We start from the raw sequence: 13,563 nt of genomic DNA, 5'->3' as shown, positions 1-13,563 counted from the left end.
TGCTGCGATTTAGGAGTTTTTAATGTGGACGGACATACATCCGCACATGCTACCTTACATACATACATACATGCAGACAGACAGACATGCATACATTTATTTTTACAGCTTTTAACCTCCAACAGCCGACCAACTTGTCAATATCAGCTTGTTCAACTTGATACTGCTGCTTATAATAATATAAATGAGATTAATTACATTCTAAAACAAGACTTGCTTATCAAGATTTATGTCATAAAAAACAGCATATCTGTCAGGTTATAAAGAATCTTCAGCTGGTTATCTTTATCAGTATTTTCATCCTATTAACCAAGCACATTTTAACTTTCAAATTAACATTGCAAGTAAGTTCTGTTGAATAAGTTGAGCCTGTAGGTACTCAGAGAAAGCACACAGAAGAGACAAATGTTTGCAACTTAAAAAGTTCAAGGTCATCAAAAGCATTATAAGGAATCATGTAACACTTTCATTGCACTGTTTACACAGATTGCATAATTGCTATAAATAGCACACGAGGAATCTTACAGCCCAGCTTTACCATAAAAACCCTATCACTTTACCACTCTTTTAATTGACCACTCTATTTTTTTCCTCAAAAAGTAATTTTATTTTATCCTTACCAAGTCAACCATAAATGGAAATTGGAACTTTCTCTATCTCTATTTATTTGACCAACCTATCATGACAAACTATTATGAGCAATTTCTTTTAGATAACATACAGAACACAATATATGACGGTTCAGAATATGTCAAAGTTGGGATTCAGGAAAGTTGCCTTTACATGTTTTAATCCTCCAAGATGGTAAGCATTTCACTACGAACTGTCAAAATAGTTGAACTTTCTAATAATTCTACACTAAAATTATTTTGGCTTTGATGATTTCCTAATTAATTTATTTAAAATCATATTAATATTTTTTCTGGGTGAATTGATAGGGTTTATACAGTACAAGAGTTACATACAATGTAAGTCAAATTCAGTTAAAACATCGATTACCATCTAACATTGCATCATTCCTATAAATAGCACCTCAGCCTGGAACAGTACAATCATAATCTGCTCATTCACACAGGCAGTACTTGACTTTGAATGAATGACCTACTACATTTCACCTGTGTACCAAATTTGAAAGCATGACAAAAAGTACCACAAAATTTGCAAATTTCAGCTTGAGTTCACAGAGTCATCTTCAGGTCACTCCTAGGAACCTGCACACCCAATTAGAAAGTAATGGCATACACAGTTTCAAAGAAGATTTTTTTAACCAAAAATGGCAAAAATTGCCCAAAAATACAAATATGCAAATTTTGCCATTATTTTGATGCATTCTATTTTGAGTTATCACAAGGCACCTGCACGCCAAATTTTAAAGCGATCCGACCATTGGTTTAAGAGAAAAAGATTTTTTACTAAAATGGCAAAAAAGAAAGAAAAAAAATTAATTAAAAATAGAAAGCATCAAATATTGACATCAATGTTGAAATGAGTTGGGCCTAAGGTACCTAAAACCCAAATATGACAATGATCAGATGAGTAGTTCCTGAGTTATTGATTTTTGACCATTTTCGCCATTTTTTCTACCTCATTTGCATATTATGAGACTAAAACGTTCATTTTAACAACGCACATCTACACCATATATGGATCACTACACCAAAAATCAGCTTAATACGTGCAGCACTTTCGGAGTTTTTGCGTTGGACGGACAGACATCCATACATACATACATACATACATACAGACAGACATCTCACATACAGACTTTTTCCAACCATATAACCTCCCAATTGCCATATATGTATGGCAAATGGGGGGGTAAAATGGGAACAATTGCCCAAAAAATACAAATATAGAAATTTCACTACAATTTGAACAAATCTGACAGAGGCCAACCCTAGAATCATGCACACCAAGTTCCAAAGCAATTGGATGAGCGATTTCAGAGAAAATGATTTTTGACCAAAAGTAGGAAAAAGTGCCCCAAACATACAAATATGAAAATTTCACCAAAATTTGAAGATATTCAACTAAGGCTGCCTCTAGGTACATGTAAATCAGGGTTCAAAGCAATCAGAATAATTAATTCAGAGAAAATGAGCTGACAAGAAGAAAACATCATTAGCAAATTAGTGATCACATTTTTTTGTTTATTCCTCAGCGTTATGAATAAAATCTTGGAAGTCCAGACTGTGACAAAAAATCTTCTGGAAAAATATCTTGATCATTCAAGCTGAGAATTTACTGATCATTACTGGTTATTTTCAGTTAACTCTGACACATATATAATTTTCTGGGTTCTGAACTCTAGCTACAGCTACATCAGCCCTTACTGGTAGTATTCATGCCAAAGCTCCACAATAGCAGCATTTTATTCTATGAATAAGTCAACTTCTGTCCAATTGATGGTAACTGTCCAAAGAGGTCACAAGACACAACTACTGGATAAAATTCACTTGAAAGAAGGTCCAATACATGATAAACTTCAAGTTCACAACAATCTCTCACAAGTTCCCATTGTCATGCTGTGTTTTCCCAGGGTCTTTCTCACAAGGGGGAATGTCACCCTCTACTTAAAAAAAATTCCGTCAAGGACACTATGTGCTCACATTCGGTTTGCATTGGTCCATTCGAGAAATATTAAACCAGGAAAAACAAGAATGACAAAAGCAAATAAGGTCTCCAACTTAGGTACTGGAGGTCATCTTTAGGAACATGCATATCAACTTCTATAGTAATGGGACAAGCAGATCCTAAATACATAAGCAAATGTCAACAACAAAAAATAGACAGAGAAGGTTTGATAAAAAGAAAAGGTGGGAGTGGGTAAAAAAATGTACAAGGGATCTGGTAAAAAAGTAATGCTACCTCATCAATCTTCTAGATCCTACCCCTCCTGAATATCAAATGTTCCATTCCTTGGTATTTACAACCTTGTGGTTGTAAATACAATGTGAGTGTTATCATTCTAATGTAAACAGCACTTAAGTTAGTTACAGATGGTGAAATGCCTTCCACTGTGGGCGGTGATTACAACATCTGGAATTATCCTGGATCCAAATTTCTCATCAGTTCTTGTATGTCTTACATAGAAAAGTTGCAAAAATTGGTCCGAAATTAAAAATTCACCGCAGCTTTGTTTTCTGGATCAAATTTTCCTACAAATTGATACCAAATATGACAAAATTATGTTCACAGCCTTCAAAACTGTCTCACAACATATCCTGGGTTGGTGTAGGTCATTTAAGGTCACAAACTGAGAAAATTACCTAAAATATACAAATTTGGGGGTTTCCCAACACTTTGAGCAGAAAATTTATCTAATAACATCCCTCGGGACTTATACCAAATTACAAAGCTATCAAACAAGTAATTTTGAGAACAAGTTTTCTTGACCAAAAATGACAATATTGTCTTCAAAATACAAATTTGTATATTTCAGGACAATTTCCACATATCTAACAATTGTCATCTCTGTACGTCTGTGTATCAAATATAAAAGCTGTCTGTCCAGGAGTTTTAAAAAGAAAATACTGTTTAAGATTTTTTGACCAAAAATGACAAAATTGCTCTAAAATAGTAATTTTCCCAATTTTGTCATAATTTCAACAAATTAGAAGCGTAACATCCTTGCAAAGATCCAACCCAAATTTGAGAGTGATTGAGCTGGCGGTTTCAGAGAAGAAGAATTTTCACTGAAAATGAGAAAAATCACCAAAAAAATTCAGTAAGAATACAAAATTAAGGATATCTTCACAATATTCATAAAACTGTATAAGGTTCACCTGATGTACTTGCACATAAATTTTCAAAGCAATCAAAACAGCGGTTCTCGAGATATTAATTCTTGACCATTTTCACATTTTGTAAGCTCATTTGCATAGTTTTGGCAATGCAGACTTCATTTGAACAAAATTCTATCTATAGCCCAGGATGCATCCACACACCAAATACCAAGCTGAAACGTCCTGCGTTTGCGTGTTTTTGATGTTGACGGACATACTGTACATACATACATACATACATACATACATACATACACACATACATACAGTGATACATACATACACATACATACAGACGCCATCGACTTCAGCTTATACGATAAACTCACATTGGTATAACCATATAACCAAATGTGACTAAAAATGGGGAATGTGTCCGTGATTGACGGTCACGGGGGACTATAAAATTTTGCAATTTAGGTAACGTAATAAAGCGGTAAAGTAAGATTTTTGGCCTTGGCCGAAAAAGCTTCTATAACATTTATAAAAGAAGACAAAATTCACGAAAACTAGTCTCAAGCGCACAGGGTGGGTGTTGTCACAGGCATTCGACTCCATACAAGCATGGAGCTCGGTATGATGTTAGCCCTGCGTACAGGTCTGTGTGTTCCCGACGTTTTGCTTCATATGGTGGAGGCCGTATCACGCCGGGAACACACAGACCTGTACGCAGGGCTAGGTATGATGTAAGCAAACCATCACCGATGTAACAACTGCTCTGGTTGTATCAGTGACGGTTTACTTGCAATGCCTACGGGTTCTATAGCATTTCAATGGTTTATGCAAGGCAGGTATCAACTGTCATGAACGCCTGAATACCCGAGGCCGCGACGTGTCAGCAGTGTGGCTGTAGCCGCTTGCGGTGAGGTAGAAGACGCGACGCGGACCGCTCGATCAGCTCACAGGCGACCCAATAAGTACTAATGAGTTTTTCAGTGTTTTCTCTATCATTTCTCTTCTTTCTTCATGCTCTGAATGATCGGAATAAATAAAATAAATGGTTTATATAACATAACCTAGCCTCTGTAACTCTTTATTTATTTTACACTCCATTACAAGGACGTATATCTCTTATACACACATGCTGTAATTAATTAGTCAACACAACTAATTATGCTAATCCGTGGACTTATCAGGGATTTTACAGGTTGGTCAACATCGCGAAAGATAGGAATGGTTACTAAACTATTTCATTAACATCACTATCTTTCCGATGTTGACCAACCTCTGATAAGTCCACGGATTACCATAATTAGTTGTGTTGACTAATTAATTACAGCATGTGTGTATGAGAGATATACGTCCTTGTAATGGAGTGTAAAATGAATAAAGAGTCAAGAGGCTATAGGTTAGGCTATATAGTCATTTATTTTATTTACTACGATCAGTCAGAGCATGAAGAAAAGGAGAGGGGCTGACAGTGACAGAGAAAAGTGAGAAAAACTCAATAATATGCTTATCAATATGTATGGGCCGCCTATGAGTGTTTCAGCTCAAGGGCTGTGATCACGATCGCGTGCAGCGCACCTACACTGTCACTACTTCACTAGCTACTCACCTTTGATTAGACGGGTAGGTAGGCGTCAGACTGTTGTCAAAATATCGATCGTAGTGTTTTAACGACGGACACACGATAAAACTGCAAAGCTAAGCAAAATGACTACAACGCACACCGCAGATTTCCCGTATCTAGTCTGGTCTCTTGCGGTAACAACAAATAAACCGGAAGTACAACATAGGTCAAAGTGTGTTGGTGCAGTGGTGCCTAGTTTTCTCAAACACCGGACTCGCGTCGCGAACAGCGACACCAACGTTCACTTCACAAAAATCATTGTCCCTGTTGTTGTAGCATTTTGTGTAATAGACATGTCCACCGTTCCTATTTTCCCTTGCACACAAGAATTCGGGTTTTTATTCAACAATTATTGCCAAACTAGGGTTCAGATGGCCACCAACAAAACCTTAACCTACCATAGGCAGATATTCAGTCATTGTTCTACCTGATTCAAACTCACAATACAGACAATAAAATTGAAACAAGGGCTATGTTATGAATCTTGATTCTGGTAAATGGTCAGCTTAAAAGCTTCAACCTTTCCAAGTTGTGGAGATGAAACCAAGTGGTTTTGATTGCCAACTTCTTTGCTGTAGGTTGACTTATTGTAATGCAAACTCTCCAAAGTCATCAGCACATTTTATCATTTTCAAACTGCACAAATCAAAATATGGACTTGTCTTTCAGGGAAGGTTTATGACAAAATCATGAAAATTAAACTTGCTACATGATCTTATTTGCTGAAATCACATGATACCAATGATAAACGTAACTATACAATAAGTGACCATGTACAAAATACTAATAGGACAGACTATACATTATGAAATGATGTACCCAATTTTTAACCCCTGGACGACCTTCACTGCTGGAAATTTCTGGAATTATATTGAAGTACTAAAAAATATGAGTGCTGGAAAATTCTGGTGAGATTGTATATATTCACGGTATACTGGATAACATTGGCAATGGTAGTCAGGGGCTAAAGCTTAGGGGTGGACCATTTCATTTCGGGGGAGGGGGCTTCAGGAAGTGGTAATGGCAAACAATTTTTCTTCAAAATTCCTCCAGCTCCCACCCCCTGAAATCAGATGGGCCATCCCTTACTGAAATAATCAGATTTGGAGGCTTCTTTTGTAAAGATGTTTTATTGATCAGAGACCAGACAACAACGTGATGACAAAGTAACAGGCGCTGTAAAAATTCTAATATTTTGTAATTTTCATACAATTTTTGTGTCAAAACTACATGTTTCAAAATGCTTCATTGTAAGGTAACATTTGAGAGTGAATTCACATATAAGTTGTTATGATTCTTAGTCCCTGCACTGCAACAAGTGGCAGCTAAACCATAACAATGAAAAGTGGATGTCAAACTTCATTCATGAACATGACAAGAATTGCAACTTGAGCAACTGCTCAACAGGTCAACAGAAACACGTAAACTCCCCAGTTACACAAATTTTATTACAACTTCTGACGGTTTCTTTCTTCCTTGGATGAAAGGGTGAAGAGCACCTTAGACGCTATTGTACATAGAATGATTGCAGATGATGCTATATTGATCAACGGATTTTTTTATCCACAACTGTTTATGAGTCTCTAAAGCATAGTGCAAGCCTAAAACAAACCCTTTCATGAGTCTGGTCATCACCATGTCTATTGTGGAGTCTTCAACAACAAACCTTTTATATTGTAAAATCTTTACCCAAAATATACATTGCTCAGTCTTGAACATGTACAAGGCACTGAACAGAAAAGATCTCTGATGATAAACATGAAAAATACCATGATCATTGGTTGTTTCCTTTGTTTGATTATGTTCTGTGGAACATTCACAGCAGTATGTGCAGTTCCAGAGATGAATTATTTCTAGTGCAGTGAGAAGGACAGTCAAAGGACAATTTAAAAGAAAGAAAGAGAACTGTGAAAATCAACAAGTTTCTGTTCAAAAGCTGCTAATTTGGAGTCTTCCATGGTCTATGGTTTTCACAATCATTGTGAGTTTTGCCGGCAGTCTCCTCAAGTTTCTAACCATTGAAATTACCACTTTTCGCAGTCCTCTGAAATACTCACAGAAGCTTCCCAAGCTAAAGAATGACAGTCGCCATACTATGACATGAAACCAAACAGTGCTATGAAGCTTTCTTCTGAACAAAAACAAAACTGGTTTCAAAATGTGTTTGATGTAGAAGATCAAACACAGTAACTTAAACAGAAACTGCTGGTTTTCATTGTACTCCCTAAATGCATAATCGGCATGTTGGCACATCATTAGAAACCTATGAAGACATTTGCTATCTTTGTTGAAGTAAGATCTCGGTACTCTTTTTTTTTCTACTTTTGTGAAAAATAAAAATTCAATTCATGTGCTGTTCAAAATTGTAGGTTACAAGTCTCCACCATGTTTTTCAAAATATTCCTTTTTCTTTTCAGGATCTGGAATGATCTGAAAATAGAGAAGAAACAAGACATTGACTCAATGCAATTATATGTTCTTTGTTTTAAATATATTAACCCTTTGAGTGCTGTAATTCTTCCCGCCAAAATTTTAGTGCAACATTTTACTATTTTTATGAATTTTTTAAATTTTTTTGAAAATTTTTGGTCAAATGGACATTACATTTTATTGAATACACTTTTTTAGTCAAAATTTTGGCAAAAACCTGAACAGAATTGATTGAGATATATTTTATAAATGTGACGAAAATTGACTTTGGCTCTCAAAGTGTTAATTAGAAAATTGTCATAGATGGTCAAAATAAATCAGCAACGACAAAATATGTTCAATCTGGCCTGACTCAAATTCTTCTACAGATTTTGCTTTCTTACAAGCACTCAAGAACACACCTCAATGCAATGTCATATGTCAATTTGCAAAGCTTGGTTCAAAGGTTGCATTGGCATGCATAGATTAAACAGGCTGGTCACATAAAATCACCCGATCAGTAATTACTTTTTCTTCCATCCCCAAAAGTTCAAATCGGATATCCTCATCTTGCTATAGTTTTGGTTGAAACCCACTGATTGGCTTACGTCCAACTCTGCAATGTGACTGGAAGAATCATTTGAAAATGTGTGACAGATAAATTTTTTTTGCTACGACCATCCAGGATAATGAATTCGTACACTCTTGCATTCTGGACAATGTATTCAACAAAACTATGAGGTTGCCAATAAAGAATCTTACTGTATCACTTCCAGGTTTCCATTCACATGGACACACTTCTCCATGTTGGTCTGTATACTGAAAAGCTTGCACAAGACGGAGTGTTTCCTCCACAGACCGACCCACAGGCAGGTCATTCATTGTGATCTGTCGCAAGACACCCTTATCATCAATGATAAACAAACCTCTGTAACAGAAAACAATAATCATTTAAAATAGTTATAAACACAGCCTCACATTTTTCTTTTATCATGTAAGTGTGCCCTAAAAGCAAAATTCATGTGCCACTGACTAAAGAAGGTCCAAGAAAATTCTACAAACACATACTGGTATAGTGCTGAGAGAAAGTAATTTCTTGAAATTCCTACATTGATACACGGTGTTTGTGTGTTGGGAGGCAAATGTTATTTGTATGTGTGTATGTTGTGGTACAATGGCAGTCACAAATACACAAAGTCACTGATACACAAATATTTGTACATTTGGAGAACGAGGACACACTAACCAAACCAGCACTACCTGTATTTTAAACCACAATTTCTGTAAATTTTGGAATCAGAAAATAAACAAATAAACATAAATAGATTGAGTGTACCTTTACCCCCTACATGCCATGCATGTGCAGTAGTCCAGTAGTTCACATGCAGTATATGAATGGTACATGTAGTGAAGCTTACCCAAATGTTTGACATAGCTTTTTATGAGGTGCCCTATGAAACAAAGCCATGTTTAACCCATTATGAAAAGGTTTTGTATATCTTTCCCCGCATAATAATTATTAGAACAAAGTACAGCTGAATTTGTCTAAAAAGAACCCAAAGCAAAGACCACATTGTCAAATTTGCATTTACATGTACGACATGCTGAATGTAATAGACATTACCGGTATAGATAGCATACTTCAGAAACAGACTATCTAGTAAATAAAAATCCCAGTCTTCTGAAAACCCCTCCATTTAAACAGATTCTACTGGATAGCATTCTATGCACATGATGGAACCAAGAGACTAGAACTACCCATTATAGCAATGGAATCACCCATACCTCAGTGTATGCCCCAAGTCTTCCAACAGGACACCATAATCTTTGGATATCTGATGGGTAAGATCCGACAGGAGGGGAATCTTGATGTCACCCAAACCACCTTGCTTGCGAGGAGTATTAATCCTTTTAAGTAGCAAAAAAGATCCTCTATATTAAAGGGTGCCTTTCACCACAATAGTTTGAAACAATCCCATTGTTTTCTATGGTAAAGTTGGACCTCTAGACAGGGAAATGGGGGTGAAAGGGTAAAGTCAGCTGACATTTTTTTCTAGGAATTGCTTCAATAGTACTTTCTGTGATTTTATCACTGCAATGACTTTTTCTACTCTGAAAGATTGCCGTAGTCCTCGTAGGTTGACTTTTTTGAACACAAGTTACCCCATTACTCGATTAACTTGAATCTCAAACTACCTCTAACAATTTCTTTTTGACTTGAGATGTCATCCTGCCAATAGCCATTCATTATGAACAGGTATCTCTATATCTTTTTGGATTTTAAAATAACCGGAACAAAAAATTTTTGTTTGAGTATAAATCAAGTGTTCTGTGTCGATTGTGACATCTCAATTTGCATTGCCCCTGCACTGAAACTTATCAGTGAGCTGTAATAAAATGATTTTCTGGTAGAGTGATGGCCAATTTGCATAACGATAAATGTGATTGTTATGGTAATGAGTTTCTATTGTTTACCAAAATTAAACAGTGGCTGTTACTACTCTGTAATTGCTCTGGGGAGAACACTGTTAGAAATTGACAGTAATTTTAAAATGTCCGGATGCATTGTGGCCAGAAGTGTACAGCATAAGTTTCAAAAAAGAATATTTACTGATAACAGAAGAAGATAGGTATTATTTTTTGATTTTTTGTAATTTTACGAACACTAGAAGGAACTATGGTTGAATTTTTGTACCAATGTTCTTCCACTGTTGCATTTTCCAAATAAGCAAGATAATATACGTTTGCTTTTATAACAAATTTACAAACATTGAGAAGGACCAAGTCAAAAAGGATACCCTTGTACCATAAAATGAATGGGAAAGACAAGCCAATCCACAAAATTGCGGGATGGTACATGTAGCTCTAGCTTACCATGCCAGATGGGTGAACTGTGAATCAACGGATATACCAATGACCTCTGTGTTGAGTTTTTTGAATGCCTCGACATGATCGCTGAAGGCAATTATTTCAGTTGGGCACACAAAGGTACTGCAGAAAGAAAAAAGAGAAAAAAAGATTATTCATAAAACTGAAATTATACCAGCAACATTAATCACACTGGAGTTTTCTGATAATAGGCCAATCCACATAAAGGCCCATTGGCAATTATTTTTAGGGTGGGCACTTATTTTGGATTTTAGTTTTGCTTGATCTTTACCAGTGACACCTCAATTTGCCTTGCCCCTGCACTGAAACTTATCAGTGAGCTGTAATAACATGACTGTTGTGTGGTGAACAAAATAAAAATATTGAGGCTTCACTGGCTTCCTGACTGCAGCCATTTACATTAGGGCGACATTTTTATTTTCTGTGTTTCTCATCTCCAACCAACCGTAAATTTCAGCTCCAACATGACAAAAAAAACCTTTTTTATTTGAGCCGCCTCTGAGGCGATCATCCTAGCATGTATATTTCATCTGGGCTGCCCGATTACGCGATTCCCCCTCTTTGGTTAACTGTGGAATAAAAATAACTATCAGACGAGCAGTTTTTGAGAAACAGTTGTTTTGACTGAAAATGGCAAAAATTGTCCCCAAAATACAAAAGTGCAGATTTAACCTTAATATCAATACATCACATTTAGTTCATCTGTAGGAACCTGTATCCAAACATCAACGCTATCAGAAGAGTATTTTTGAGAAACACATTTTCGGACCAAAAATGGCAAAATTGGCCACAAAATACAAAACTGCAGATTTGATCATTATTTCAATACATCATAAATGAGATAACCACTAGGAACCTGTGTACCAAATATCAAAGCTATAAGACTAGCACTTTTTGAGAAACACATTTTGACCAAAAATGGCAAAAATTGCCCCGAAATTACAAAATTGTAGATTTCATCATAATTTGAATATATCACATTTTGCTCATCCCTATGAAACTGTATACCAAATATCAAAGCTGTCAGACAAGCCGTTTTTGTAAAATAAATTTTTTGATCAACGATGACAAAAATTGCCTTAAAAATACAAATTTGCATATTTCTGCACAATTTGAACAAATCTGAAAAGCACATCCCTAGGGGCCTACACACAACATATCAAAGCTATCTGACCTGTAGTTTTGTAGAAGAAGATTTTGTTTTGTGGAGGGACCGTGCATTAACGTCTGTAATTGTGCATACATTTTGAATTAAACTTTTGTACACCGACATAAAAAATGAGCCCCTTGTGGCCAGTCTAGATAGATGTAAGGATGACACATGACGCTCTTTCTTTTCTTTTTTTTTGTCCTTAAAATTGCAAACTTACAAGTCCAGTGGATAGAACAGCATCACAACATATTTCCCTGCATAGTCTGCAAGTTTGAGTTCCTTCATCTCACCATTGACAACAGCAACTCCCTTCCAGTCCGGGGCTGGCTTGGATACTGTATATGTAATGAGAATTGAAGAAATATAAGGTTTCAGAGAAGTTGTATCTGTTGATTTATAATTTTACTTCAAACATGACAGCACAAAATTTAAACTGAAAATTTCATAAATAAAATCCACATACTACACTGAGAGTGTTATTTGTATAGAGAATTCAAAAGTTCAAACTCTCAGAAAAAAAGAAATATTCATTTTTTTTTTGCAATTTCCACTGTGACTTAGTGGACACAGGTGCTTGAAAATTTCCCAGTTCACGCAGGGGTAAATAGTAACAAAGTCTATCTGTCAGGTATATTTTATTATTTCTAATGCACGAGTAATCGCATTGATTAATTTACAATATGTAGCTTAACAAAGCTTTACAATATGGAATTGAGAATGTACAATTAGCAGTTTCATGCCAATGAATTGCGCTCATTTGTACAAACTTTTACAATCAGGAATATATATCAGTACAGGCAGATTTACAGCACTGTACCATAGAAATGTTTAGTGTCATGTAAATTTAGCCTCCTATAATAATGTGGAAGTACATTTTTTAACATCTGTTGTGTAATTCACGGAATGGCTTTGTTAATGTGAAAAAAGAAGACTATTTTTGAAATTTATTTATTTTTTACCAAAATATATTAAAATTCACACATCTTGGTACCCTGTTCTTATAAGTCATCTAACTGTACTGCTCAATTCACTGGCATTGTTGACAGATGTCGTTTGAGATAAACCAGACGAAACATGTTAACATGTCACTTTGCAATCGTGTTTTTTTATCTCGTTTCTTTCGTACGTGTCACGTGCATGGAACAGACGGACGAGTTCACGACTCTAGTGCAACGATTTGCTAATTAACTCGATGGAAAGTCTGCCAAATATTAAATGTTTGTGTCTGAATGCACACATTGTGGCTAGTAGGACGGATAATTGTTGATCAAGGTATAACGGTTACTGTTCGGCGCCCAGTGACTACCTGTACCGCTGGGACTGCCGTGCGGGTAAGGCCACCCCGCCCCGCCGGACCAGATCAATACCGGTCCGGCCATGTCATGCCCCGATCACGCACCTGATGCTTTGCTGTAATGCAGGGCATGGTCAGACTGTCTGTCCATTCCAGTCGGATACGGATACAGTGTTGCAAAAGTTGGGCATGTTTCCTGGGAAAGACTGTTCACTGCAAAGTTGAGAATGAGGGCAAGTACTACACTGTAAGCCGCCATCTTGGTAACGTACACGTATACCCTTTTTGATACCCCTAGCTCCTTGAAGAATAACACCAGAAAAAGTTCATCAAAGGTCAAAAAGGGGTCATCATCACTGTTTCGTCACACTTCTCCAAACTTATTACTTTGATGTAAAATATTGGAATGCTTAAATAAGCGGTCAAATTTTGGCCATGCATATAATTCATAAGTGAAAAA

At 36.2% G+C, this 13,563-nt stretch overlaps 2 protein-coding genes across 2 annotated transcripts in view; both read right to left on the bottom strand.

The window, feature by feature from the left end:
- Positions 1-5,539, bottom strand: part of LOC139142605 (E3 ubiquitin-protein ligase SHPRH-like) — a 54,044-nt gene extending 48,505 nt beyond the window's left edge. Inside the window, exon 1 of the mRNA XM_070712599.1 lies at positions 5,344-5,539. The gene's annotated coding sequence lies outside the window, so the exon portion shown is untranslated. The remainder of the gene's footprint in view (positions 1-5,343) is intronic.
- A 930-nt stretch (positions 5,540-6,469) lies between these two features.
- Positions 6,470-13,410, bottom strand: LOC139142602 (peroxiredoxin-2-like). Its single transcript, XM_070712596.1, has 6 exons — positions 13,209-13,410; positions 12,027-12,144; positions 10,642-10,758; positions 9,553-9,675; positions 8,530-8,695; positions 6,470-7,788 (listed from the first exon to the last, which is right to left on the bottom strand). Exons 1-6 carry the CDS (start codon positions 13,360-13,362, stop codon positions 7,729-7,731), a joined length of 738 nt encoding a protein of 245 aa, XP_070568697.1. The 5' UTR covers positions 13,363-13,410; the 3' UTR covers positions 6,470-7,728.
- Between the last annotated feature and the right edge of the window lie 153 nt (positions 13,411-13,563).

This window comes from Ptychodera flava, chromosome 10 (assembly GCF_041260155.1).
Source record: "Ptychodera flava strain L36383 chromosome 10, AS_Pfla_20210202, whole genome shotgun sequence".
Classification (NCBI taxonomy): domain Eukaryota; kingdom Metazoa; phylum Hemichordata; class Enteropneusta; family Ptychoderidae; genus Ptychodera; species Ptychodera flava.
Note: the sequence above shows the minus strand (reverse complement) of the source record. Positions and strands in the feature narration are given on the sequence as shown.